The sequence below is a fragment of the Bos taurus genome, chromosome 7, assembly GCF_002263795.3.
Source record: "Bos taurus isolate L1 Dominette 01449 registration number 42190680 breed Hereford chromosome 7, ARS-UCD2.0, whole genome shotgun sequence".
Lineage (NCBI taxonomy): Eukaryota > Metazoa > Chordata > Mammalia > Artiodactyla > Bovidae > Bos > Bos taurus.
Window position 1 is genome coordinate 4,615,494 of NC_037334.1, and position 27,772 is coordinate 4,643,265.

Consider the following 27,772-nt stretch of genomic DNA (forward strand, 5'->3'; position numbering starts at 1 on the left):
AGCGCGCGGCTCCGGCGGAGGACATTTCCAACTATTTGGGGGCTCGTCTGGGATCCATGTCATCTGGAGGGGTCGAATGAACGCTCCTCCCCACCCCAGGAGATGCATCCCACTGTTTCATTATGGTGGCCTCCAGGGAGGGGAAATCTGCTACCCCTTGGGTTGACAGTGGACTCCGGGTCGGAAGTCCATCGGCAACGCAGGGGAGGGGCCCAGGCAGGCACACTGGCGACCAGGTTACTCCCTGCAGGGACCAAGGTAGGAAACGTCACGTGCGTGCTAAGTCGCTTCAGTCGCGTCCGACTCTGTGCGACCCTATGGACTGTGTTGCCCTCCAGACTCCTCTGTCCATGGGGATTCTCCAGGGAAGAATACTGGAGTGGGTTGCTATGCCCTCCAGGGATCCAACCGGAGTCTCTTAGGTCTCCTGCATTGGGATGTGGGTTCTTTACCACCAGCGTCACCTGGAAAGCTCTAAGAAACGTCACAAGAGGTGACAAAGTATTTCCTTGGTGGCCGGGTCATCCCGGAGGCTGTCTTGTGTGCATGGGACCTGTGAGTGGAAGCGAGTGTGGAGTCCTGATCCATAGTTCCCTTAATATCCTTTGGTGATTTCATATGGCATAAGGCAGTCTTTTCCGACCTAATCCGGGGCTTATACCAACCAGCCAGTAGCTAAGAAGCTAAGAGCAGAAATATACTCTCCTCTGGCATAGTTCTCCCTTGAGGGAAACGACCAGAGACAGTCGAAGTGACTCGGGAAGAGTGCAAGAAACCTCCGAAGAAAGAAAAGGGGGGTTGAGGCTCTAATCAAGAGCACACAATCAGACAATAGGGATGGGTAATAAGAATTTTCTTTAGGCAGGAAGGATTCCGAGGAGAGAAAGACCAACAACGAGATTCCCCTAGACAGTCCCCTAGGACGCACATTCCAATACTGGGGAGATAGTCCTATGATGAAAGGGAAAAAGAAACAACAGATGATAAAGTATTGCTGTTTCTTTTGGACTCAAGAACCTATATTGAAACCAACAGTATTTTGGCCTAAGTTTGGGTTTGATGAAGATTGGATCTGCCAATTGCTTGTACAGTATGTTAATGACAAGAGTCCAGTTGCCCAGGAAGAAATAGATTATGCTCTTTGTTGGAGAAAGGGGCTGGTGGTTCTATTCCCCTTAAAGATGGAACTAGGTTAAAACAAGGAGAGGGAAAATGGTAAGTGGGATCCTCTCGACTATGTGCCTCCTCCTTATAACTCAGGAAGCCTATAGCCTTAACTGCCCCAGGAATAGCCTAAACTGCCTCAGGAGAGGAAATAACAGAAGAGAGAGAACTCAAGCTGGCCATCATAGCCTCGGAGCCCTCTCCAGCACTACATCCCTCACTTCCTCAGTTGAGGAAGGACATAGAACAATGTAAAAGGGACATTCAAAATTTACCCTTCCCTCCTGAAAGACAGGAACCTTAGGCCCTCTAACCCCTCCAAGAGGGTCCCCTAGGAGGAAGAGGAATTGGATTTGTGAACAACCCCTTCTTAGGAGCTCTGAGGTTTGAGAATTGAAGAAAGAACTGAAGCCCTTATTAGAGAATCCCCCTGGGGTCGCAAACCAGTTAGATCAATTTTTAGGCCCTCAAATTTTCAAGTGGGCTGAGCTTATATCTATTTTAGGCATTCTGTTTTCCAGAGAGGAAAGATCAATGATTTGGACAGCAGTGATGGCCACTCGGGAAAGGGAACACTTAGCTGGCCCAAATGTCTTAGCAGCTGGAGTAAAATTTCCTAACCAAGAACCACAATGGAATAATAACAGTCCTGAACAGAGGGTCATACGAGAGATCTCAGGGACCTAATTATAAAAGGGATCAGAGAGTTCCCTGATTCCAAAATGTTACTAAGTCCTTTGATATACAGCAAGGAAAAGATGAAGGGCCAGCTGAATAGATTGAAAGACTAAATAAGAAAATACTCTGGATCGAATTTAGATGATCCTCTTGGCCAACGTATGTTAAAATTCGTTTTGTAACTAACAGTTGGCCATATATGTCTAAGAAATTCCAGAAATTAGACAATTGGAAAGATAAAAGTTTAGAATTATTAAGAGAAGCCCAGAAGTATATGTATGGAGGGATGAAGAAAAACAGAAAACTAAGATTATGCTTACCACCATAGAACAGGTCACTCAGGGAAGAGGTGGCCCCAAGAATCAAAAACAAAGACCACCTCCAGGAAGATTTAATGGAAGCGGGATCCAGGGGAAATCAAGTGCTACAGGTGTGGGAAGGAGGGACATTTCAAGAGGGATGCCTTTGTCCTCAGTCGAGGAAAAAAGAAAAAGTGATACCTCTCATGACTTTGATGAGGAATGGAGGGGTCAGGAGCTCTTATACATTGAAGGGTCCTACCAACAGCTCTTGATAAATTTAGAGGTAGGACCTGAAAAAGAGGAGGTCACCTTCCTGATCGACTCTGGAGTGGCACGTTCCTCTCTGACATGTCACCCTCCTTACCTACCTCTGTCCAATGAGCATTTGTTAGTCTCAGGGGTAAAAGCGGAAGGTTTCAATGTTCCTGTCTTTAAAGAGACTCAAGTATAAGACTATGCAGACTCAGACAGAATTCCAAGGGGACTAATTTAGTCCTAATGACTAAACTAGGAATCAGTTCAGTACAGTCGCTCAGTCGTGTCCGCCTCTTTGCGACCCCATGGTCTGCATCACGCCAGGCTTCCCTGTCCACCACCAACTCCCAGAGCTTACTCAAACTCATGTCCATTGAGTCAGAGATGCCATCCAACCATCTTGTCCTCTGTCGTCCCTCTCCCGCCTTCAGTCTTTCCCAGCATCAGGGTCTTTTCCAAGGAGTCAGTTCTGCGCATCAGGTGGCCAAAGTATTGGAGTTTCAGCTTCAGCATCAGTCCTTCCAATGAATATTCAGGACTGACTTCCTTTAGGATTGACTGGTTTGATCTCCTTGCAGTCCAAGGGACTTGCGACCGTCTTCTCCAACACCACAGTTCAAAAGGATCAATTCTTTGGTGCTCAGCTTTCTTTAAAGTCCAACTCTCACATCCATACATGACTACTGGAAAAACCATAGCTTTGACTAGACAGACCTTTGCTGGCAAAGTAATGTCTCTGCTTTTGAATATGCTGTTGGTTGGTCATAGGTTGGTCATAGCTTTTCTTCCAAGGATTAAGTGTCTTTTAATTCCATGGCTACAGTCACCATCTGCAATGATTTTGAAGCCCCCCCAAAATAAAGTCTGCCACTATTTCCCAACTATTTGCCATGAAGTGATGGGACCAGTTGCCATGATCTTAGTTTTCTGAATGCTGAGTTTTAAGCCAACTTTTTCACTCTCCTCTTTCACTTTCATCAAGAGGCTCTTTAGTTCTCCTTCGCTTTCTGCCATAAGTGAATCGTGTTAACAATCACTCACAAGAAAATTCGAGTCTCACTTAACTTTCTATCTGCTCAGGAGGAAAAGAAGATTCTCCCTGACATCTGGACCAGGGAAGAAAACCACAGGGGACTAAATATTCCCCCTATTCACACTGAGCTTAAGGATAAAAGGGAAACAGAAGACAGTATCCTACACCCCTGGAAGGGAGATTCAGATTAGAACCTGTTATAGAAGGCCTGCTCTGTGATGGCCTCCTTGAACCCTGCATGTCCGCATTCAATAGTCCAATACTACTAATAAGAAAACCTGATGGATCCTATAGATTATTTCAGGATTTGAGGGTAGTAAACCGAGAACTACTCTGAAGTAGACACCCTGTGGTTCCCAACCCTTATATACTCCTCAGCAAAATATCTCATAATCATCAGTGGTTTAGTGTTGTAGACCCAGAAGATGCCTTTTGGACTTGACCTTTAGCTGAGAACGGTAGAGACCTATTTGCCTTTGAATGGGAAGATCCTCAAACCCGGAAGGGAGCAACAAGACCACTGGAGAGACCTTCGCTAAGGATTTACCGAGTCACCCAAGTTTTTTGGGTAAGTCCTCGAACAGGTACTAGAAAAACCTGAGGTACCCCCTTCCCTTAAGACTCCTTCAATATGTAGGTGATGGGAAAACAAGGAAGGGGTCACCAGTACTAACACAGGCTTACTTAATTTTCTAGTACAGCAGGGCCTGAGGGTCTCCAACACCAGATTACAGTTTGTTGAAAAAGAAGTCAAGTATTTGGGACATTTGATCAGTGAAGGGAAACGGAGACGGCCCGAAATGACTCTCAGGGAGTACCCATATGCCCCTTTCAAGCACAAAAAGGGAACTCAGGAAGTTCTTAGGATTAACTGGGTACTGTAGGTTACGGACAGATTGCTATACACTCAAAACCAAAGACCTATATCTCAATCTCTTGGAGGAAGAAGCTGACCCTGTCCTCTGGAGGCCTGAGGAAATACAGTTAATCAGTTCAGTTCAGTTTAGTCACTCAGTCGTGTCCGACTCTTTGCAATCCCATGAATCGCAGCACGCCAGGCCTCCCTGTCCATCACCAACTCCCGGAGTTCACTCAGACTCACGTCCATCGAGTCAGTGATGCCATCCAAGCCATCTCGTCCTCTGTCATCCCCTTCTCCACCTGCCCCCAATCCCTCCCAGCATCAGTCTTTTCCAATGAGTCAACTCTTCCCATGAGGTGGCCAAAGTACTGGAGTTTCAGCTTTAGCATCATTCCTTCCAAAGAGATCCCAGGGTTGATCTCCTTCAGAATGGACTGGTTGGATCTCCTTGCAGTCCAAGGGACTCTCAAGAGTCTTCTCCAACACCACAGTTCAAAAGGATCAATTCTTTGGTGCTCAGCTTTCTTCACAGTCCAACTCTCACATCCATACATGACCACAGGAAAAACCATAGCCTCGACTAGACAGACCTTTGTTGGCAAAGTAATGTCTCTGCTTTTGAATATGCTATCTAGGTTGGTCATAACTCTTCTTCCAAGGAGTAAGCATCTTTTAATTTCATGGCTGCAGTCACCATCTTCAGTGATCCTGGAGCCCCAAAAAATAAAGTCTGACACTCTTTCCACTGTTTCCCCATCTATTTACCATGAAGTGATAGGACCAGATGCCATGATCTTCATTTTCTGAATGTTGAGCTTTAAGCCAAGTTTTTCACTCTCCACTTTCACTTTCATCAAGAGGCTTTTGAGTTCCTCTTCACTTTCTGCCATAAGGGTGGTGTCATCTGCATATCTGAGGTTATTGATATTTCTCCTGGCAATCTTGATTCCAGCTTGTGCTTCTTGCAGCCCAGCGTTTCTCATGATGTACTCTGCATAGAAGTTACATAAACAGGGTGACAATATACAGCCTTGATGTACTCCTTTTCCTATTTGGAAGCAGTCTGTTGTTCCATGTCCAGTTCTAACTGTTGCTTCCTGAACTGCATACAAATTTCTCAAGAGGCAGGTCAAGAGGTCTGGTATTCCCATCTCTTTCAGAATTGTCCACAGTTTATTGTGATCCACACAGTCAAAGGCTTTGGCATAGTCAATAAAGTAGAAATAGATGTTTTTCTGGAACTCTCTTGCTTTTTCCATGATCCAGCAGATGTTAGCAATTTGATCTCTGGTTCCTCGGCCTTTTCTAAAACCAGCTTGAACATCAGGAAGTTCACGGTTCACATATTGCTGAAGCCTGGCTTGGAGAATTTTGAGGGTTACTTTACTAGCGTGTGAGATGAGTGCAATTGTGAGGTAGTTTGAGCACTCTTTGGCATTGCCTTTCTTTGGGATTGGAATGAAAACTGACTTTTCCAGTCCTGTGGCCACTGCTGAGTTTTCCAAATTTGCTGGCATATTGAGTGCAGCATTTTCACAGCATCATTTTTCAGGTTTTGAAATAGCTCAACTGGAATTCCATCACCTCCACTAGCTTTGTTCGTAGTGATGCTTTCTAAGGCCCACTTGACTTCACATTCCAGGATGCCTGGCTCTAGGTCAGTGATCACACCATCGTGATTATCTGGGTCGTGAAGATCTTTTTTGTACAGTTCTTGTTAATAGATACCCTCAAACAAGCCTTGATCACTGCCCCTGTGCTGCTACTCCCCTCATTAGAAAAACCTTTCTGTCTATATGTTAATGTAGATAAGGGGACTGCCTAGGAGTCTTGACCCAGGCACACGGAGGTGAGAGGCAACCGGCGGTGTATTTATATAAGTTACTAGACTCAGCAACTGGGGGTCGGCCTAAATGTATTCAATCAGTAGCAGCAACGGTGATATTAACTGAGCAAAGTAGAAAATGGACATTTGGTGGGGCAGTGATTGTCATCACACCACATCCGGGCAGGGAAATTCTCCATCGGAAGGTAGGAAGGTGGCTAACTGATTCCAGGATACTGAAGTATGAAGCTATCCTATTGGAAAGAGATAATCTAGCCCTCACTACTGACACCTGTCGAAACCCAGCCGAATTCTTGACCAGAGTTGAAACATGGGTCCTGTGGAACATCACTGTGTAGATCTCATAGATGACCAGACTAAAGTTCGACCTGACCTCAGGGAAATTCCTTTTTCCACAGCGTTTCAGCTCTCTGTAGATGGCTCCTCCCAGTGCTGGAAGGGAAAAGACACAATGGGTACTCTATTACAGATGGGGAACGATCCACAGTTATTGAATCAGAAAGATTACCTGACATTTGGTCTGCCCAGATATGTGAATTATTTGCCCTTATCCAAGCCTTAAAATTCCTAAAAGAAAAGCGGAAACCATCTACACAGACTCTCAATATGGCTTTGCTGTGGTACATACCTTCAGAAAGATTTGCACTGAATGTGGCCTTATTAATAGCAAGGGATGGGACCTAATTCATAAAGAGTTAATCACCCAGGTGCTGGAAAGCTTAATGTTACTCAAGGGAATAGCAGTAGTACATATACCTGGACACCAGCGGGGACATTCTATGGAGACACAGAGAATCAGATTGGCAGATGGAGTTGCTAAAGAGACGGCCCTCAGGTCAGAGGCCCCGAATTTCCATCCTATCCCCGTCCATCCTCCTCCTTCCATTGCCCCGGTTTTCAAACCCCAGGAAGAAGAACAATTGGCCAAGCTGGGAGCCTCTAAAACCTCTGAAGGGAAATGGCTTCTACCTGACGGAAAAGAGATGCTCTCAAAACTGATTATGAGAGAACTGTTAACTCAAGTTACATAGAGGAAGTCATTGGGACCCACATGCCCTGTGTGAATCTGCCTTAAGAGTTTATGGATAACAAAGGTATATATACCATAGCTAAACAGCTGAATGAAAGTTGTATTACTTGCAGAAAGGTAAATAAACTAGTGTTAAAAAAAAAACAGCCCTCGGTGGGGAAAAACCTGAGTCTGAGGCCATTTCAGAGTATCCAGGTCGACTATACAGAGGATGCCTCGAGCTGGTCGCCTCAGGTGCCTCTTAGTAATAGCAGACCATTTAACTAATGGGGTTGAAGCCATCCCGTTGTCAACTGCCATGGCTAGCAACGTAACTAAGATACTATGAGAGGTCATAATTCCCTGCTTTGGATTAATTGAGAACATAGATTCAAATAATGGAAATCATTTTATTTCTACTCCTGTTAAGGAGTACAAAAAGTCTGGGGATAAAATGGGAATAACTTCCTAAGGAAAGGTAGAAAGGATAATCCAGACACTAAAGAAACGAATAACTAAATTAATGTTAGGAACCGAACTTCCCGGACCAAGTGCCTCCCAGTTGCTCTTCTCAGAATCAGAACTGCCCCTTATAAGGATATTCGATGATCCCCGTATGAGATGCTGTATGGGTTACCATATTTGGGTCAAACTGCTGACCTGTCAACCGTGGAAATAAAGACCAATTTCTGAGAAACTATATACTTGGCCTCTCCTCTACTCTGTCTTCTCTTAGGTTGCAGGGCCTCTTGTGTCAGGACCCACCCCTTGGATTTCTGGTGCATCTTCTTTGGCCTGGTGATCATATCCTGATAAAGACCTGGAAGGAAGACAAACTTGAGCCGCCTGGGAAGGACCTTACCAGATGCTGCTGACAACTGAAACAGCTGTTTGCACTGCAGAGAAAGGTTGGACTCATTACATGCAAGTCAAAGGGACTGAATCCCCTAATCAAGAGGAGCAACGGTCCGTGGTCCAACATCCCAATCCTACACAGCTGACTTCGAAAAGACTTTAATACCCGTCTTGGTCATTCTGTATACCAAGATGCAGATTGTTGGGGGCAGCCCTTACCTGATCAACTTAATTATTAATGTGACCACAAGCAGAGATCCCCTAACTGTGAAATCTGATGCTTGCCAGGTCTTCCCTTGTGATAACCTACACAGCTATCTATAGAACATAAGTACCTTTGTCCTGAACCAGTATGGGGCATGTCAGGAAATGATCCACACCAACTCCCCTGCTCTAGTTGGGCCAAAGTATGGTGGATTACCCAGAATGGGGGTTATACGGCTGAGCCACTTAAAGCAGCTCTCACCCTAGCGGAACTAAAAGATAGATTATCCCTGACAAGGAGGGGTACCCAGAGATGATTGTGGGAATCTACAACATAACCCACTCCTATTAATGACGAAACCAGGGAAAACCAGTCCATCTCTTGAGCATTGGTATGGACTGTGCTGTGCTTAGTTGCTCAGTCTTGTCTGACTCTTTGCAACCCCATGGACTATAGCCCACCAGGCTCCTCTGTTCATGGGGATTCTCCAGGCAAGAATACTGTAGTGGGTTGCTATGCCCTCCTCCAGGGGATCTTCCCAACCCAGAGATTGCAGGCAGATTCTTTACTGTCTGAGCCACCAGGGAAGCCCTGGTATGGGCTAGGGGCAGACATATCTGGGAGAGATCCACTGGGAAGATTAACTATTAAATTTGTTAAAAATTACCTTCTAATTAGTGCCACAGATGCAAAACTTCTGAAACAATTCAACCCCCAGTTCCCAATGACCCTACTAAGGTCACCATGGTAGAGGTGAAGGATTTACACCAAACCACAGAGATCAAGACTGGATATGGGAAAACAAATGCCTGGTTGGAATGGATTAAATATTCTGTCCAAGCCTTAAACAAGAGCAGTTGTTACACTTTCATGGCAGGTAAGCCAGAAGCCCAGGTGGTACCATTCCCACTTGAGTGGACTTCAGACCCTATGGGCGTGGGATGCATGATATCCCTTTTTCAGGACAATACAGCTTGGGGCAAGAAATCCTGCAGGACCTTGTCACTGTTGTTCCCAACTGAAAGGTTCCAGTAGGACCCCAAAGACTGTCAGACCCCCATTCCATGACGCTAATCACACCTCGTGCCTCTCTCTGTTGGGGGAGCAATTAGCATTCCCGGGCAATGTATCTGGGTGCAGAGAAAGCCAGTTCTTTGAGAGCAGCAATCCACCCGCATCGTCGTTGGCTCAGATGGATGTCTGGTGGTACTGCGGAGAACCATTGCTCAGGATTCTTTGGCTGACTGGAGTGGGACTTGCACTTTAGTTCAACTGGGGGTCCCTTTCACTCTGACATTTCTACCCCCTGACTCAACCCCTGTACAAACCAGACATGGAAGCAAGAGAGATGTCACCAGCTGTGGTGGGTCATCTGATACACATGTTTACATGGACTCAATTAGAGTTCCCAGGGGTGCCCCTAATGAATTCAAGGCTAGAAACCAGATATCGGAATTTGAATCAATATTATTCTAGCGGTCCACCATCAGTAAAAATGTGGGTTGGATAAACTACATTTATTATAACCAGCAGAGTTTTGTCAACTGTACTAGAGACACTGTCAAGGGAATAGCAGAACAATTAGACTCAACCAGTAAGATGCCCACCTGGGAGAACCGACTGCCTTAGACATGATCCTGGCAGAAAAAGGGGGAGCATGTGTTATGATAGGAAGTCAGTGTTATACTTTCATACCCAACACCACCACCCCTGATGGCACAATAACAAGAGCCCTGCAAGGTCTGACCACCTTGGCTAATAAGTTGGCGAAAAATTCAGGGAAAATGATCCTTTCTCCAGTCTGATGGAACAATGGTTGAGGGGTCAAATGGAAAGGTATAATAATGATCTCTGTCCTGACCTCCCTAATCATTGTATTTGAAGGAATGGCCCTAATAGGATATTTTATAATCCCTTGTATCAGAGGTCTTCTGTTAAGATCAATAGAAACTACCCTTACTAAACAGTTTGCAGAAGCCCTATCAGAACAATCTCTTACTATTAGACATACCAGAACATGAGAGCCATCTCATGCTAACTGAATTTGAAAGAGTAAAAATGTATCATAAAAGAGGGGAAACTTGTAGGAATAATGTAATCTTTTCTATCAAAGAATTATCTTAGCTTCCTTCTTAGGAAACCCAGGCCATTTTGTAGTCTCTAAGTCCTGTGCCTGAAGAATGATGGATGGAGGTTCATGACATTGTACAGGAGGTGGTGATCAAAACCATCCCCAAGAAGAAGAAATGCAAAAAAGCAAAATGGTTGTCTTAGGAGGCCTTACAAATAGCTGAGAAAAGAAGAGAAGCAAAAGGCAAAGGAGAAAAGGAAAGATATACCCAGCTAAATGCAGAGTTCCAAAGAATAGCAAGGAGAGATAAGAAAGCCTTCCTCAGTGATCAATGCAAAGAAATAGAGGAAAACAATAGAATGGGAAAAACTAGAGATCTCATCAAGAAAATTAGAGATACCAAGGGAACATTTCATGCAAAGGTGGGCACAATAAATGACATAAATGGTATAGACCTAACAGAAGCAGAAGATATTAAGAGGAGAATATTAAGATATTAAGGCAAGAATACACAGAAGAACTATACAAAAAAAAAAAGATCTTAATGACCCAGATAACCACGATGGTGTGATCACTCACCTAGAGCCAGACATCCTGGAATGTGAAGTCAAGTGGGCCTTAGGAAGCATCACTGCGAACAAAGCTCGTGGGGGTGATGGAATTCCAGCTGAGCTATTTCAAATCCTAAAAGATCATGCTGTGAAAGTGCTGCACTCAATATGCCAGCAAATTTGGAATACTCAGCAGTGGCCACAGGACTGGAAAAGGTCAGTTTTCATTCTAATCCCAAAGAAAGGCAATGCCAAAGAATGCTCAAACTACTGCACAATTGCACTCATCTCACATGTTAGCAAAGTAATGCTCAAAATTCTCCAAGCCAGGCTTCAATAGTACGTGACCCGAGAACTTCCAGATGTTCAAGCTGGTTTTAGAAAAGGCAGAGGAACCAAAGATCAAATTGCCTACATCCGTTGGATCATAGAAAAAGCAAGAGAATTCCAGAAGCATCTACTTCTGCTTCATCAACTACACTAAAGCCTTTGACTGCGTGGATCACAATAAACTGTGGAAAACTCTTAGAGATGGGTATACCAGACCACCTTATCTGCCTCCTGAGAAACCCGTATTCAGGTCAAGAAGCGACAGTTAGAACCAGACATGGAACAACAGACTGGTTCCAAACTGGGAAAGGTGTACGTCAAGGCTGTATATTGTCACCCTGCTTATTTAACTTTTATGCAGAGTACATCATGAGAAATGCTGGGCTGGATGAAGCACAAGATGGAATCAAGATTGCCAGGAGAAACATCAATAACTTCAGATATGCAGATGACACCACCCTTATGGCTGAAAGAGAAGAACTAAAGAACCACTGGTTTTGTTGGAATACCTATGATTATGGACTTCTTTAATATTTTCTCACGATTAGACTGAAGTTGAGCCATTTGGGAAAGAACCCCATAAAAGTGACATAGCATCCTTCTCAATGCATCCTGTATCAGGAGGCACTGGGATGTTGCTGTCTCATTGTTGGTGATGTTGACTTCAATTACTTACTTAAGGCAGCATCTTCTTGTTTCTCAACTGTCAAGTAACTATTTTTTTGCAATTAATAAGTATCCTATGGGGGGATAGGATATGAACCATTTGAACACCCTTGGCTTTTTAGTTGTGTTTTCTGTTGTTGTTTAGTTTTTAACATATTTTTTTGCCTTTTAGTTTTAGCACTCATCCGTCGCTCCTGGAAGCAATAATTATTACCATGGTTGTTTGCATAAAGGTGCCTTTTAATGTAACTCTATTGTAAACAAGTGCTGCCCATTCTTCTTAATTATGTATTTATTCAAGTATTTATATCACCATGACGTCATGAGTATTCTGTGGCTTATAATTAATTTCTATATTATTTATTTTGCTTCCCCTTTAAGTTCGCTCCTGTGTCCTTTTAATATGTTTCAGTGTTTCTTTGAGTATTTCCTTACTTTTGGCACCACAAGATTTTCTGTGCTTACTTTGGAATATCCCTGCTATCAGTCTTCTCTCCAAGGAGCCTAGTTCCTTTTCTTGGAGAATGGTATTTAGACACCAAGATCTAGGCGCTGGGTGTGCTCATTGCTACCCAGGTATTATTGCTTAGAAACTCGCTCATCAGTCAGAGTTAGGAAGTACATGTATGTCTAAAAACCCATGCATGAAAGTGAAAGTGAAGTCTCCCGACTCTTTGCGACCCCATGGACTGTAGCCTACCAGGCTCCTCGGTCCATGGAATTTTCCAGGCAAGAGTACTGGAGTGGGTTGCCATTTCCTTCTCCAGGGGATCTTCCCAACCCAGGGATCAAACCCGGGTCTCCCGCATTGCAGGCAGACACTTTACAATCTGAGCCACCAGGGAAGCCCTGCATACACACACCTATTTTTAGTTTTCTGTCCCCTTGTGTCTCTACCAAAAACCACGATTTATACTGAGATAGGATGCATTCTTAAGGTGGATAACCCAAGTTAAACACATAAACAAAGTAGAGCAAATAGCAATTGCTAGATAAGTGTTGTTGTTTAGTCACTCGGTGGTGTCTGACTCTTTTGCGACCCCCATGGATTGTAGCCCACCAAGCCCCTCTGTCCATGGAATTTCCCAGGCAAGGATACTAGAGTTGAGTTGCCATTTCCTTCTCCAGGGGATCTTCCCAACCCAGGGATCAAACCCATGTCTCCTGCATTGGCAGGTGGGTTCTTTACTCTGAGCCACCAGGGAAGCCCTAGATTAAGTGTTAGCAAGTATCATTAGTTACTGAGGTCTTATCATGTGTATGCTCTGTATTACATGTCTAATTTTTCTGGGTCTCAATTTGTTAACTGTGAGTCTGGGTGACACAGCATCTGTCTCTTATGGTTGCTAAGAGCTTGAGAGATACACACATGCCCTTAGGCACAGGGAAGACTCTTTGAGAGCCCTAGAACAGGACATATCTGAGTTAAAATTCCAGCTGTCACATCCTAGCTGACTGTCCTTGAGCAAGTGGCTTAACCTCGTGATTCCTTCAGGATTAATTCCTTGTAACACTTGGCCCATTGTAAACCCTTGATAAACTGAGGGTTATCTGTGGGTAAACTGTATTATTACTCCCATGCTCTCCTGCCTTCATTCATTGAAAAGTTAATGCTGGTGAGGATTCTTATGCATTCTTATAGTTTAACCAACAATTTAAAAAATTATTCAGTAAATTCTAGCCACCCTTTCAGGCTTTGGCCTGTATTCTGAGGATCCAGAAAATACTCAGTCCCTGCCTAGCCTTGGGTAATGAAGCCGAGTCCAACACGGACACTCCCAGCCCTGAAGGAAACAGTGCTGGGCTAAAGGGAGGAGAGACTCAGAGCTGGAGGAGCCTGAAGAATTGGGTGTGAAGACTTTCAAGGCCAGGAAGCAGGTACATCTGAATGTTTGTTTGGCAGCTTTGGGACTTCCCTGTGGTCCTGTGGCTAAGACTCTGTGCTCCCAATGCAGGGGGTCTGGGTTAGATTCCTAGTCAGAGAACTAGATTCTGCATGCTGCAACTAAGACCCAGCGTAGCCAAATAAATATTAAAAAAAAAAAAAGAAAGAAATAGCAGCTTTAATGTGCACATTTTGTTCAGAATAAGAACAAAAAGGAGGCAGACTCTTCAGGAATCTTTCCCCTGATTTCCTAGCTGGGGTCTCAAAAAGCCATTTCCAAGCATCTTTATGGGATAGATCTTGGGGGTTGGGGAGGTCAGTATGCAGGTTCTCCAGATGCAGGGGCCTGTGGGGGACACTGGTGGTCCAAGATGGTGAGCCCTGCCTGCAAGCGTGTGCTCACTGCTGTGTCTCATAGAGAGCCTGGTGGCCAGAGCAGCTCTGCCAAGTCTTAGCTGCAGTGCATGGAATCTTCAATCTTCGGAGCAGCATGCAAAATCTTAGTTGCAGCATGTAGAATCTTAGTTGCGGCGTGCAAACTCTTAGTTGTAGCATGTGGGATTTAGTTCCCCAACCAGGGGTTGAACCCAGGCCCTCTGCGTTCAGAATGTGGAGTCTTAGCCACTGGACCACCTGGGAAGTTTCTTGGATGGAGTTTTGAGGTAGGATTAGGAGTTTTCTGGGTGCTGACAATCATCCAGGGCTGAAGGGATCACAGGAACAAAGACAGGATGGTGTGAAAGCATGTAGTGTAGATTGGATCTTTTACGAATATTGGAACTCCATGAGTCAGACAGCAGCCAGTGCTGAGAAGAGTCTGGGTGATGGCTGCTGGGAAAAGTAGAACCATGACTGTGTCTGCAGGCTGTAGCAGAAGAGGTCCAGACTGCAGAAACGTTTCAGTAGGTCTCTTGGGCTTTGTTGGAGGCCAGGAAACATTTACAAGGGTCCTGGAAGGGGTGGGAGCTGCACATTGAGGCCAAAAGGGACTTGCCTGGTTCCAAATGTTCTGCGCACAGTGGAGTAGAGACAAGAAAATATTTTCCTCTTTTGTGTATTTGAGAGAGAGGGTGGGAAGGGGTGGGAATGCTCAGTCAGCTCAGCGATGGTGACATTGGTTGGGGGGAAACCTAAGGCTGGGGACAGGAAACCTTTCTCTGCTACTTTTTTCAGTTTTATTTCCTGCACAGCGCTCACCAAAGCTGCAATTAGATATTTATCTACATTATTGTTTGTGCAATATCTGGCTGCCTGGCTGGAAGAGAAGTTCAATGGGTAAAAAAGACCTGGCCCATCTTATCCTTCATTAATCCGTGCCTCAGTTTCTCTCTCTGTAAAAATGAGGATAATAAAGAGTCTTACCAAAACATTCACATCCTATCTTAAAGAATACAAGAGAGAGAAAAATTAGGTGGCAAAAAACACATAAAAAGGCAGATTTAAGTCCAAATATGTCTATAATTACATTAAGTGTAAACAGACCAAATGCCCTAGTTAAAAGGCAAAGATGGGCAGACCAAATCAAAAAGCAAAACCCAGTTCTTTGCTGCTTACAAGGGGTACATGAATAACACAAGGATACATAAAGGTGGAAGGTAAAAGGTGGAAGAGAATGGAGCATTTAAAACATGCACCAATGGAGAATAGGTGTGTGATTTTTATATCAAAGTCCACTCTAAGGCAAGAAGCATAAAGAGGGGCATGTCATAATAATAAAAAGCTCAGTTCACCGGGAGAATATGACAATTGCAGCTTTATACACAGCCAATGACGTGGCTTCCAAATATCAGAGTATTTGGCTCACAAGGCTGATGTGAGGATTTCACTAAAGTGAAAGTGAAGTCGCCCAGTCGTGTCCAACTCTTTGTGACCCCGTGGACTGTAGCCTGCCAGACTCCTCTGTCCATGGGATTTTCCAGGCAAGAATACCGCAGTGGGTTGCCATTTCCTGAGGATTAAGTACACGTAAGGTGTTTGCCTCTGTGGCACCTGTCAGTCACTATTACATTACCATAATTGATGTTATCACTTTATATTTGTTCATTTTAATTGTTTTTGTATTATTGTTGTTTGCTACAGTTCCTTCTGCCCCTATAACAGAGGTGGGACTGGTTGGGTAAATGACTCCATTATGCAGATGAAACAGATTCAGAGATGAGCAGAGATTAGTCCAAGTCCCTCAGAACCAGGGTTGGCCCAAGGTTTATTTGATATTCCTTCCCAGGCAATTTCACATAATCCTGCTACCTTACCACCTCTTCTGGCTGGCCAGCCTTCCTTCCTTCCACAATGATTTCCCTGAATACCTCTCCCTGTTTTGTGCCAGGCACTATCACTATGTAGGTCTCAGGACTAAAACGATGAGAAACATTATATTCTTCCCAGATTTGGTGGTGGTTTAGTTACTAAGTGGTGTCTGACTCTTGCGACACCATGGACTGTAGCCTGCCAGGCTCCTCTGTCCATGGGATTCTCTAGGCAAGAGTACTGGTGTGGGTTGCCACTTCTTTCTCCAGGGGAATCTTCCTGACCCAGGAATCAAAGCTGGGTCTCCTGCATTGCAGGCAGATTCTTTAGACTGAGCTATCACTATGTAGGTCTCAGGACTAAAATAATGAGACAATATATTCTTCCCAGATTTGGAGGGTCTTAAGTCAACTGATGGCACAGACAGAAGAGAATCACCAATGAAGTATACCAAGACTGCACCAATCAAAACACCTAGTCTTGCCTTGGGGAGGTCAGGGAGGGCTTCCAGTAGGAGGTGACCTCAGAGCTCCTATCTGACAAATTATCTCCAAAAGTGAGTTACCTCCCACAATCTTAGCTACCTCCAAAAGCCAGCGTTTCATTTATTCATTAATTCAGTTACTCATTCATCTATTGAACTCCCGTAGACCCTAAGCATCATTCAAGAAGGTGGTAAGGATAAAACAGGCAAAATTCTTTGGAGAATGGAGCAGAGTTGGGGGAAGCCAAAGAATTAGCAAGATCATTCTGGAAGGGGGTAACTGCCAGGAAGAAAAAAAAAATAGAGTGAAGGAGGAGTAAGTGCCCCTCCTTTCAAAACACGAGCCATGAAAACCCTTCTAATCAAAGCTGCCACCTTCTCCTTGGGGCCATGGGCACCTTATCATACTCCAGCAGGGGAGGAAGGGAGGCGGGATTCCTCCCAGTGGCCCTGCTCTTTCAGCAGTTAACCTAGCCATTATTGAGTTCCTCCAGTTTGCACCAGGCAACCTTCCCGGGATTAGACAGACCACGTTGCGCCGGGGGTGGGGGGGGGGTGGGGGTGGGGGGGGAGGGGTACCAAGGTTCCGTGTGCCCTTGGGCACGTCGCTCTTCCTCGGAGCCTGTGATCTACAGAAGTAACTAGGGATTCATGGTGGGTTATCCAGCAGTCTCAGAACTGCCCTGACCCGCAAACCTGAGTTCCTTAAGAAAGTACCATTTAATGCTGTCCTCCCAACATCCCTCAAGGTGAGAGTGCGTCGAAAGAGGTGTTTATCCCCATTTCGCAGATGAGCCGAATGTCAGACAAGCGGTTAGTCTGGCCAGGCTGCGCGGTGCTGACCTGTGAACTGACTAGGATCTACAGCACCCCCACCCTAACCCCGCCTCCCGCCCTCGCCCTCTCCCCCGCTCCCGCCCCCGTTCGGGGGGTGGTGCGGCGGCCTCTGCCCCTTTAAGAACGCCCCGCTGATTCAAGCAGGAAGGGGGCGGTGCCTGTACCGGAGACGGATGTGCGCGCAGACCAATGAACGCTGTATTCACTACGGCGGCGTCCAATGGGTGCGGTGAGGGCGGGGCTGGGCGCCAGAGCCTGGTTCCCGAGGCGCGGCGGTCGCGGCTGGGGGCGGGGAGGGGGGCGCAGGACCCCAGGCTGGGGTCCCGGAGCCGGAGGCACGTGTCCCGGGGCGCCAGCGGGGCCGCGTCGGCCCGAAGCACTGCCCGGGCCTGGGCTAGTCCAGGGCCCGGCGCGGCGGGGGCTGCGACTGCTAGGCGGGGTGAAGGGCCGCGGGGGAGGCGAGCTGGGGGGCGCGGGGGGTCGGAGTGCCCGAGGGGGTGCTACCTGGTGGGGGCGACCAGGAGTGGGGGCCACGGAGGGTCAAGAGCAGCGGGTCGGGGCGCTGCCGGCTGAGTCGTGCAGGGCCAGGGGTGCCCGAGGGTTGCGGGGGGTCGGGAGCCCCAGACTGGTGGCGTCAAATAGGCGTGGGGCGTTGGGGACTGGGGTGGGAGGTTGACGGAGGGCCAGGCTGGGGCAGGGGGCGTCTGGAGAGCGTAGGGTGTTATGGGATTGGGAAGGGGGCGTCTGGGGAGATCAAAGTGTTTAGGGGCGACAGACCAGCTGTGGGGGAAGCTGGCCCGGGCTGGGGGCGGTGGTTGGGGTGGGGGGAGGGCTATTTATGCGAGCGCAGGGGATTGTGGGGGTTGGGGCTGGGAGGGTCTCAGAAAATGGGACCTGAGCCCGGAAGGAGCAGGCAGGTGATAGTTAGGGAGGAGATGCTGTGGGCTATCATGACGGCTTTACCACCTCCAGAGCTTGGGGCCTAGGGGAGGGAGTCAGTTCTTGATGGTCCAGGGAAGAAGCCGTGGGGGTCTCGACCACTTCTCTAAGGGGCAGGCTACTTCGAAGGTGGTCAGAAGGCCTGAGGAGAGGAGAAGGGGCTCTAGGGAATGGTTTGGGACACGGTCCCTGGTGTTGGGGGGTGGTTTGCCTTGGGGTTTCTGGGAGGCTCCCCTTAGGAGACGGGACAACTGAAGGTGGGGAGCCCTGGTAAAGATTCACTTTATTTTTCTCTTGGGCTCTAAAAATAGCCTCCCCAAAATCTCGGGGTTGTCCCCCAGAAAAAAATCCCAGCACCCACTCTGGGCAGATAAAGCCCCAGGTTCCAAATCCTGCATCCTGTGGTTGCCTTGCTCTGTGACCTTGGGCAAATGGCTTTGCCACTCTGGGCCTGAATTTCCTTTTCTGCAAGGGGATGTTCTCTACTTCCCAGGGTGTTTATAAAGATTAAATAATAATTAACTCTAATAATAGCTACCGCTGTTTGAACCTGATGCCAGGGTTTGGTGAGTGGGTTGTTAAATCCTTGGAACAAACCAGGATTGTTACTCTACCCACTGTACAGATGAGGAAACTAAGGCCTGGAGCCCCTGAGTCACACAGCAAGTGATGGGCACTGTGGGGAATGGAGGCAGAGGAGATTTGAGGGGTGTGGTGGGATTCTTACCCCCATCCATTCCCCCCACCAGGGCCAGTTCCCATCCCCCCAGCAGCATGGCATCCTGTGCTGAGCCCTCTGCTGCAGACCCTGAGCCCACTGCTCCGCCACCTGCTGGGGTCCCACCACTTGAGGACTTCGAGGTGCTGGACGGGGTGGAAGACGCTGAGGGCGAGGAGGAGGAAGAGGAGGACCTGAGTGAACTGCCGCCACTTGAGGATGTGGGGCAGCCCCCACTGGAGGAGGCTGAGCAGCCCGGGGCCCTGGCCCGAGAGTTCCTGGCCGCCATGGAGCCCGAGCCTGAGCCCGCCCCGGCCCCCGACGAGTGGCTGGACATCCTGGGTAAGGAGCAGGGGTGTCTCGGGTTGACCCATGGTGCCCAGACAGCTCAGGTTTGGGAGTGACCTTGGCCTAGGCCTTCTCCTCTCCTTAGCCTTGGGTTTCCCCATCTCTGTCCTGAAGGAGATTGGAAGTAAAACGTGGTAACCACGGTGATCACTAGCCACAGGCAATTGCTTGAGACACTTCATGTTTATAAGCCCTTTTCTTGTCTCTCTCTCTGTCACACACACACACACACACACACACACACACATATGACTTGCTTTCTCAGAGCTGCTAACAGGGCTCAGAGACGCTGAATCACCTGCTCAGAGCCACACAGAGCTCTCAACCCCCATTCCTCTTCTTGGCATTTGTCTGACCAGTGCCTGACCCACGCCCCCCAAAACTGTGTTCTAAGGTCAAATAGATCTGTGGAACATCCCATTCATAGTCTTCAGTAGTGTGCTCAGTGTTGAGAAAAGCCCTGGAAGAGGGAAACTAGGAGCACCCATATGTGCCGCACCCTCCACCTCCACTCCATCACAGCAACTCTGGAAAATAAACAGTACTGCTAGTTCTGCTACCGAGAACACCAAGTAATGCTGATGTCCACACAAATGATGGCACATCGCTGCTATCACTGTTAATGATCCAACGATACAGACACCAGTAAAACCAAGCTGGTACTGATTTCACCTCCACTACAGATACAGACTTTAGTATGCCTAAAAAAACAAACACCAGGTGATGTTTACTAAGCAGTGGTTCTGTGCCAGGCCTGTGCATCCTCTAATTTTATCCTCACAGCAACCCTGTGATGTAATTCCTACCATATCCCTGTTTGACAGTTAGGGAAACAGGCTCAGAGAGGTGAAGGCACTTGTCCAAGGTTGCACAGCCCCCTTGGCTCTGTTAAAGTTTGGGAAGTTCTTCTCTACTGACGGGAAGGACTGCCCTGCTCCCTCTATGAGCATGAAGGTGGCTCTGTTTGTTTATATTCGAGCCAGCCACTCTCTGAGGCCAGAATTCAGGCTTCTAGTCAAGGAAACAGGCCTCGAGAGAAGCTGTGATTTACCCAGAGTTTCCCTGGGCAAGAGACAATGCCTAGTTGAGATCCTACCAATATATCCACTATTAGTGTCCAGAAGCCTCAAGACACGGGATCCCTCGGCATCCACTGGATAAGTGATTCTGAAACTGGATGCAGGAGCAGGTATAAGTGTGGGAGCACTGCAGAAAATTGGAACACTCTAGAATATTCCACAATATGAATAGATCTCCCTGCCCTTTATCTTTAGACTGGGGTCTACTCAGACTCACGGCAGTGTTTTCCAGACGTGGGGACTTACAGAATACAGGTGCTTCTTGTGCACTGGGTGGCTGCAGAGGACGTCAGTCTCTTGTGCCCCATAGGTATAAGCCCTCTATCACCCCAGCAGTTGTAATGACTGTGGGTGTCATCATTGTGGGGGCTCCTTGAGTGGCTTTGTGAGGGTCTGGGGCCTTGTGCCTGGTACTCAGTAGGTGTTGGCTGTGGCCATCTGGCCATCCCTAAAATTGTTTGGGGTATGGGGAGGAACACAGTGGTCTCCTTGGTGGCTGGAGGGGGGATCTAGGGGTTACTTTTGCTTTTAGGTCTTTCCGTGTGATGTGGTGCTTTAGTCGGGACACACTCCTGGCATCACAGGTACTCTACTAACCAAGCAGGCTACTCACTGGGTGTCACCAGGAGAAGCCCCAGCCACCCCATTTCATGGCTGGGTAAACTGAGACCCAGATGTCTCAGGGCTGAGATTGGAACCAAAGGAGAGGGGACAGGGTAGTGCTCCAGAGTCTCTTTTCTGGGCATCCCTGCTGCCTTGATTGTGATAGGCAGGAGGGCTTTTCTCAGCCCTTTGCCCTCACTGAGCCGAGATGTTTTTTCTTCTTCTCCTTTTCTGTTGGCCGCTTGTGGGATCTCAGTTCCCTGACGAGGGGTTGAACCTGGGCCCCAGCAGTGAAAGTGCAGAATCCTAACCATTAGGCCACCAGGGAACTCCATTTTCTTTTTAAAAATTATTTTTAATTTAACAATTAACTAGATTTCTTTTTATACCGAAGTTTTCTTTTTAATTAATTTGTTTTTGGCTGTGCTGGGTCTTCATGGCTGCTCTGGCTTTACTCTAGTTTTGGCGAGCAGGGGCTACTCCGCAGTTTTAGTGTGTGGGCTTCTCATTGTTCTGGCTTCTCTTGTTGCTGAGCACAGGCTTCAGCAGTTACAGCTCCCGGGCTCTAGAGCACAGGCTCAATAGTTGTGGCGCACGGGCTTACTTGCTTTGTGGCATGTGGGATCTTCCCAGATCAGGGATTGAGCCCATATTTCCTGCATTGGCAGGTGGATTCTTTACCACTGAGCCACCAGGGAAGCCTCGTTTATTCATTCTTAATTTTTGGCTGTGCTCGATCTTCACTGCTGTGCACAGATTCTTCTTTGTCGTGGACTGTGAGCTTCTCTAGCTGTGGTGAGCCGGCTCAGCAGTGGCAGTCCATGGGCTTCGCTGCCCCGCAGCATGTAGGATCTTAGCTCCCCAACCAGGGATCAAACCCTGCATTGGAAGGTGGATTCTTAACCACTGGACCTACAGGGATGTCCCCTCCCCCGCCCCCGCTTGATTTTCTTAAGATAACAGACCAGCTAGCATTCACTGAGCCCATCCCAGGGCCAGTATTGTCAGTCCCCAAATCAATACTTTCATGCCCAGTGTCCAGCCAGGGACACTGGGGCCCAGAGGCATGGTGTCCCCTGCCCAGTCAGTGGGAGAGGGGCCACTGAAAACTCAGCTTGTGCCCTGGTGCTGTGCCCCGCCAGGAGAGGCAGAGCTGCCGGTGAGGGGAGAGTTTGCCCAGGGGGCAGCCACTCGTCTGAGCTGCTTGGTGACAGGCTGTTTGTTCCCCCTCCTTGGCAGGGAATGGGCTGTTGAGGAAGAAGACGCTGGTTCCAGGCCCACCGGGCTCCAGCCGCCCGACCAAGGGCCAGGTGGTCACTGTGCGGCTGCAGACGTCGCTGGAGAATGGCACGCGGGTACAGGAGGAGCCGGACCTGGTGTTCACCCTGGGCGACTGCGACGTCATCCAGGTGAGAAGAGGGGCGGGGCGGGGGTGAGCTGGGGGATGCGCTGGTCGTGGTGGGGTGTGCAGGCACTGCTGTGCTGCGCCTCGACCCACTCCACTAGTTCTGCTCCCCCCACCCTCCCAGGCCCTGGATCTCAGTGTCCCGCTCATGGACGTGGGGGAGACGGCTATGGTCACTGCTGACTCCAAGTACTGCTATGGCCCCCAGGGCAGGTGAGAACCTGCTGCTTACAGGGGTCCCTGTGGGGATACAGGAGTGGGTGGGACAGGTTGTTCCCCCATCTCATCCCATCTGCCTGCACACTTTATAGAAAAGGAGTCTGAGGCTCAGGGAGGGGAACTCCTGCCCCAGGTCACGGAGCTCAAGGGGAGCAATAGTTAACTTTCCTTGTGTTTTACTGAGGATGGGGTGACAGCTCTTTCCCGCCCGCTCCTGAGCCAACCCAGTGTGCCTGGGGGTTCAGTCACGGCGGCCGCTGGGTCTGAGTGCTATCCCCACCCCATCCCCCAGCAGGAGCCCATACATCCCCCCACATGCGGCCCTGTGCTTGGAGGTGACTCTGAAGACTGCTGTGGATGGGCCTGACCTGGAGATGCTCACGGGGCAGGAGCGTGTGGCCCTGGCCAACCGGAAGCGGGAGTGTGGCAATGCTCACTATCAGCGGGCCGACTTCGTGCTGGCTGCCAACTCCTACGACCTCGCCATCAAGGCCATCACTTCCAGTGCCAAAGGTGACCACCAGGTCAAATCCCAGCACCTCCCTGCAGAGCCATCCCCACTAGTGCTAGAAACGTCAAGCCACAGAGGGCCCCAGATTCAAAATGTTCTAGAAAATTCTAGAATCTGGGTAGATGTTCAACTATGCCTAGCCTATAGATATCACTGGTGGTGGAGGTTTAGTCCCTCAGTTGTGGCCAACTCTTTTGCGACCCCATAGACTGTGGCCCACCAGGCTTCTCTGTCCATGGAATTTCCTAGGCAAGAATACTGGAATGGGTTGCCATTTCCTTCTCCAGGGGATCTTCCCAAGCCAAGAATCGAACCTGCATCTCCTGCTTGGCAGGCAGATTCTTAACCACTGAGCCACCTGGGTGACTAAGCCTCCTTAGGTATCTCTAGACTTATATCCCAGGTCAGTGGAATGTTATGGAGTGCAGACAGATGTTTAAAATGTGGTTGACTGCAGAAATTGTCAATCCACGTGTCCCGTGATCAGGCCCTTGTTCACTTAGGCTCCATTTTGTAGACTCCTCAGGAGTGCCCTGAGGATGGTGCTGGTCTTGGCCTGTGTTAGGATGGGAAAGCTGAGGCCAGAGAGGCCTGAGTCCCCTCAAGGAGTAGGTGGTAGAGATCCCACGGCATTGGGAGCTTCGAAATCCCTGCCTCCTGTCACTGGGACACTCAGAGACCCTTCCCCTAAGTCTCCTCCACCACCAGGTGCGGAGGAGTGGGCCTGGCCTGGGTCGCTTAGTCCCTCTGCAGCTGGATGGCTGGGGGGAGGGCTGGAGGCATGATCACAGTAGCTGTGGCTGCGTGCTGTCCCCCTCAGTGGACATGACATTCGAGGAGGAGGAGCAGCTCCTGCAGCTGAAGGTGAAGTGTCTGAACAACCTGGCGGCCTCGCAGCTGAAGCTGGATCACTACCGCGCAGCGCTGCGCTCCTGCAGCCTCGTGCTGGAGCACCAGCCTGACAACATCAAGGCTCTCTTCCGCAAGGGCAAGGTGAGCTGCAGTTCACAGGCTCCCAGCGGGCAGGCTGGCTCCCGATCCCAGGGCAGTGAGGCTGGTCTCCCACCCCAGACTTGAGAAGGGCGTAAGCATCAGCCAACCAAGTTCCCCGGGGTACAGATGGGAAAACTGAGGTTCAGATACGTGCACGAATGTGGCTTGGGTCACAGCAGTTCCTTGACTGAGGCCATGTTTGAGCTGAGCCCTGGGTCTTAGGTTCCCTCTGTTCCCCGGCACTGCCACCTGGCCCATCCGTAATTGTTCCTCGCATATAACTCTTTGTGACTGCCATTTCCCTCAGTAAAAGCTGTGTTCTTCTCACGGACTTCAAGGCTGTAAGCCATCTGGTCTTTCGCCCTGCCGTCACCTTCCAGTCTACTCTTGGTTGTTACTGGGCTAGGTCTGCTGCTGCCCCAGTGCCTTTGCATGGGCTGTCCATACCCTATTTACTCCCATGAGTCCTTCCCTCATCTCCTTAAAGCCTTTGCTGTGATGTCACCTCCTCAGGAAGGCCTCCCTACAACCCCTCTGCCCTGTCTTCCTGTGTCCCGTGTCACTGTCAGCATGGGAGGTGTCATACCTCTTGTCCATTTCCCTTCCCAGAAGGCGGGGATTTTGTATGTCGTATGCGTGCGTGCTAAGTCGCTTCAGTCGTGTTCGACTCTTTGTGACCCTATGGACTATAGCCCACCAGGCTCCCCTGTCCTTGGGATTCTCCAGGCAAAAGAATACTGGAGTGGGTTGCCATGCCCTCCTTCAGGGGATCTTCCTGACCTAGGAATTGAACCTGCGTCTCCTGTGGCTCCTGCATTGCAGGGGGATTCTTTACCATTGGGCCATCTGGGAAGCCCTTTGTATGTCTCATTCACTGCTACATCTCTAGTGCTGCAAATAGAGCCAGGCACACAGTAGGTGCTGAGTAAGTGCAGGTGGAGCATGGCGGGGAGCTTGGCCTGAGTGGACCTGACCTGATTGCTTTTGTCTCTATCTCTGTTCATCTTCTGCTGGGAGAGGGGGTGCCTTCAGTATTTCTTAGCAGTAAACTGAGGAAACTAGGCATAAGCAAATGCTGGGTCACTTAGTGCGTTTGTCAGAGACCTGGAGAAGGAAAGGGCAACCCACTCTAGTACTCTTGCCTCGAAAATCCCGTGGATGGAGGAGCCTAGTAGGCTACAGTCCATGGGGTTGCAAAGAGTTGGACACGACTGAGCGACTTCACTTTTACTGAGCAGGCCAGCCAGCGTTTTTAAAGTACTTTCTGGGTATAGAAACGTGAGGAGAGAAAAGATTCTGTCCCTGTTTTTCAGGGTTTAAAAGAATCCTCTTGTGGGAAATGAGACTGTTTGTTCTTGTAGCCTCACACCTGTTTGGGTCTGCTGGTCGAAGGTGATGGAAACCCACTCAGATTCAAGCAGAAGGCATCGATGGCTTGTGGAACTGCCAAGTTTCAGGCCTAGCTGGCTTCAGTCGCGGCTGGATCCAGGTGTTAGCAGTGTTGTGGAGATACCTGTGTCTGCCTGCTGGGTTCATTTCTCAGGCACACCCCTCTCTCCAGATGCTCCCTCCTGCTCTGCCAAAAGTGCCAGGTGTCCATCCTTTCCACTAAGCAACTGGCCTCCCAGTGCTCCCAGCGTAGTTCTGGCTGGATCTCATTGGCTGGCTTGAGTCACACGCCTGGCTCTGAACCATTCAATGTGGCCAAAGCTTTGGCAGCATCCGGTTGGCTTCTCGAGTCAGCCAAGGTGGTGAGGGAGGAGAGAGCAGTGCCTGGGCGCTTGCCCACGGTGAAACCAACATTCATGGGAAGGGGCACCAAGCCTGGCAGGCCGCTCAGGTAGTTGAGGGCTCCGGGGAGCAGTGTAGGGGTGACTGGAGCCCTGGGGCAGTTGCTGGAGATAGATTTGGAACTAGTCAGATGACCGGGAGCCTGGCAGGGCTGGGTCTCTTGAAGGAGAAGGTGGCCCAGCTTGGGTCCAAGTGATAACTCCCCACTTGCTCCCGCAGGTGCTGGCCCAGCAAGGCGAGTATAGTGAGGCCATCCCCATCTTGAGAGCAGCCCTGAAGCTGGAACCTTCCAACAAGGTGAGCAGAATGGGGGCACCCTGAGACTTGCCATGCTGACCTGTCGGTAAGTTCCTCTTGTGGTCTGCCCCTTATCTTTCTTGCTGTGGCTCTCCCCTATAGAGTTTCTGTCTGGGCAGTAGCAGGGGGTACATGACTGAAGGGCCCCAGCCTGCCTGCTGAGACCCTTTTTGACCTCTGCAGAGCCAGTCTGGGCTCTCACCCTCAGCAGGGGTTCCAGAGGTCAAGGGCACTGCCAGCCTGGCCAGTGTCAGTGTTTTCAGCTTCTTTCTCAGAATATTTCTTCTCGGAAACCTTCTTCTGGCCACCCTTGCTCCACCTCATCTTCTGGCTTCCTCGGAGGATGCAGACAGCACCCCCCACTTTGCTAATGCTTGAAGAGTAGTAGACAGCTCCCACGTCCCAGTGGTTCCAGCCTCAATGAGCCCTGGACCCCAGGGAGGCAGGCTGCTAGCAGCAGTGGTTTCCCCTGCTCTCACAAACACCCTTCTCTCACAGACGATCCACGCAGAGCTCTCGAAGCTGGTGAAGAAGCATGCGGCCCAGAGGAGCACGGAGACCGCCCTGTACCGGAAGATGCTGGGCAACCCCAGCCGGCTGCCTGCCAAGTGTCCTGGCAAGGGTGCCTGGGTGAGCAGGGGCGGGCAGGCACAGGGAAGCTCCCAGAGGAGGGCTGTGTGCAGGGTACACCATGCAGAGGGAGTTTCTTCATTTTGCAACATCAGTGTCTTCCTGAACTGGGTCATGCTGGATCATGCTTGGGACATGGACACAGAGAATCCCCAGCACTGTGTGATCAGAGCCAGAGCAGAAGATACAACACAATCAGGAGGGCTCGGGCAGAGGAGTGCTGGCTCCCTTCAGAGGGGAAGGGGAGGTGTACCAGAGGAGGGGAGACTTGGCTTGAGTTTTGATGCAGGTGTAGGAGTTTTCCAAGAGGCAGGCAAGGCATTTTCAGGCAGTGGTTTCCTGGGAGGCCCGTTGGGACCGTAGTTTTTAGCTGAGGTGCAAGCCATCTGTCTTGACCACTGTCTAGCCGCCTTCTCCCTCTCCTTTATCCACAGTCCATCCCATGGAAGTGGCTGTTTGGGGCAACTGCTGTCGCCTTGGGGGGCGTGGCTCTCTCTGTGGTCATTGCTGCCAGGAACTGACCGCCCAGGTGGCCACCATCCCCTCCACTCACCGTGGACCCCCACCCTGTGCTCCCTAACACCCCCAGGCTCCCTGTCCACTGCTCTAACTGGCCTAGCCCCCTCCTCTGGGGCGGGGGCAGTGAGGTTTGGGGGTCACATGGCCCCGCGAGCAGGAGGGACTGAGCCCTATTGGAGGAAAGCAAGGCAGGGCCCTGACCTCACATCCAGCCCGGAGCAAGGGGCCCTCATTGCTCCAGACCCGATTCCCACCCCACCCCCGGGGTGAGGTCCCAGCAGGGATCAGTCCCAGTATCCTCTTCCCAACAGGCCTGGGGGCAGCCCTCCCCCTGCCCAGCCCCTTTCCACCCTCCAGCCCCTCCTGCCCTGCCTGCTGCCCTCTCTCCAGGCCCCTTCCACCCACACACAGTGAAATAAAAGCCTCCCACCCCGCTCCCT

General features: G+C 49.3%; 1 protein-coding gene across 1 annotated transcript; it reads left to right on the top strand.

The window, feature by feature from the left end:
* Window positions 1–18,968: 18,968 nt before the first annotated feature.
* FKBP8 (FKBP prolyl isomerase 8) lies at window positions 18,969–27,772 on the top strand (the record flags this gene model as incomplete). Its single annotated transcript, NM_001205721.1, is given in 8 exon segments — window positions 18,969–19,279; window positions 22,207–22,376; window positions 22,497–22,585; window positions 22,884–23,104; window positions 23,923–24,095; window positions 26,106–26,183; window positions 26,682–26,813; window positions 27,248–27,772. Coding segments are annotated over 8 exon segments (1,236 nt in total). The 3' UTR covers window positions 27,335–27,772.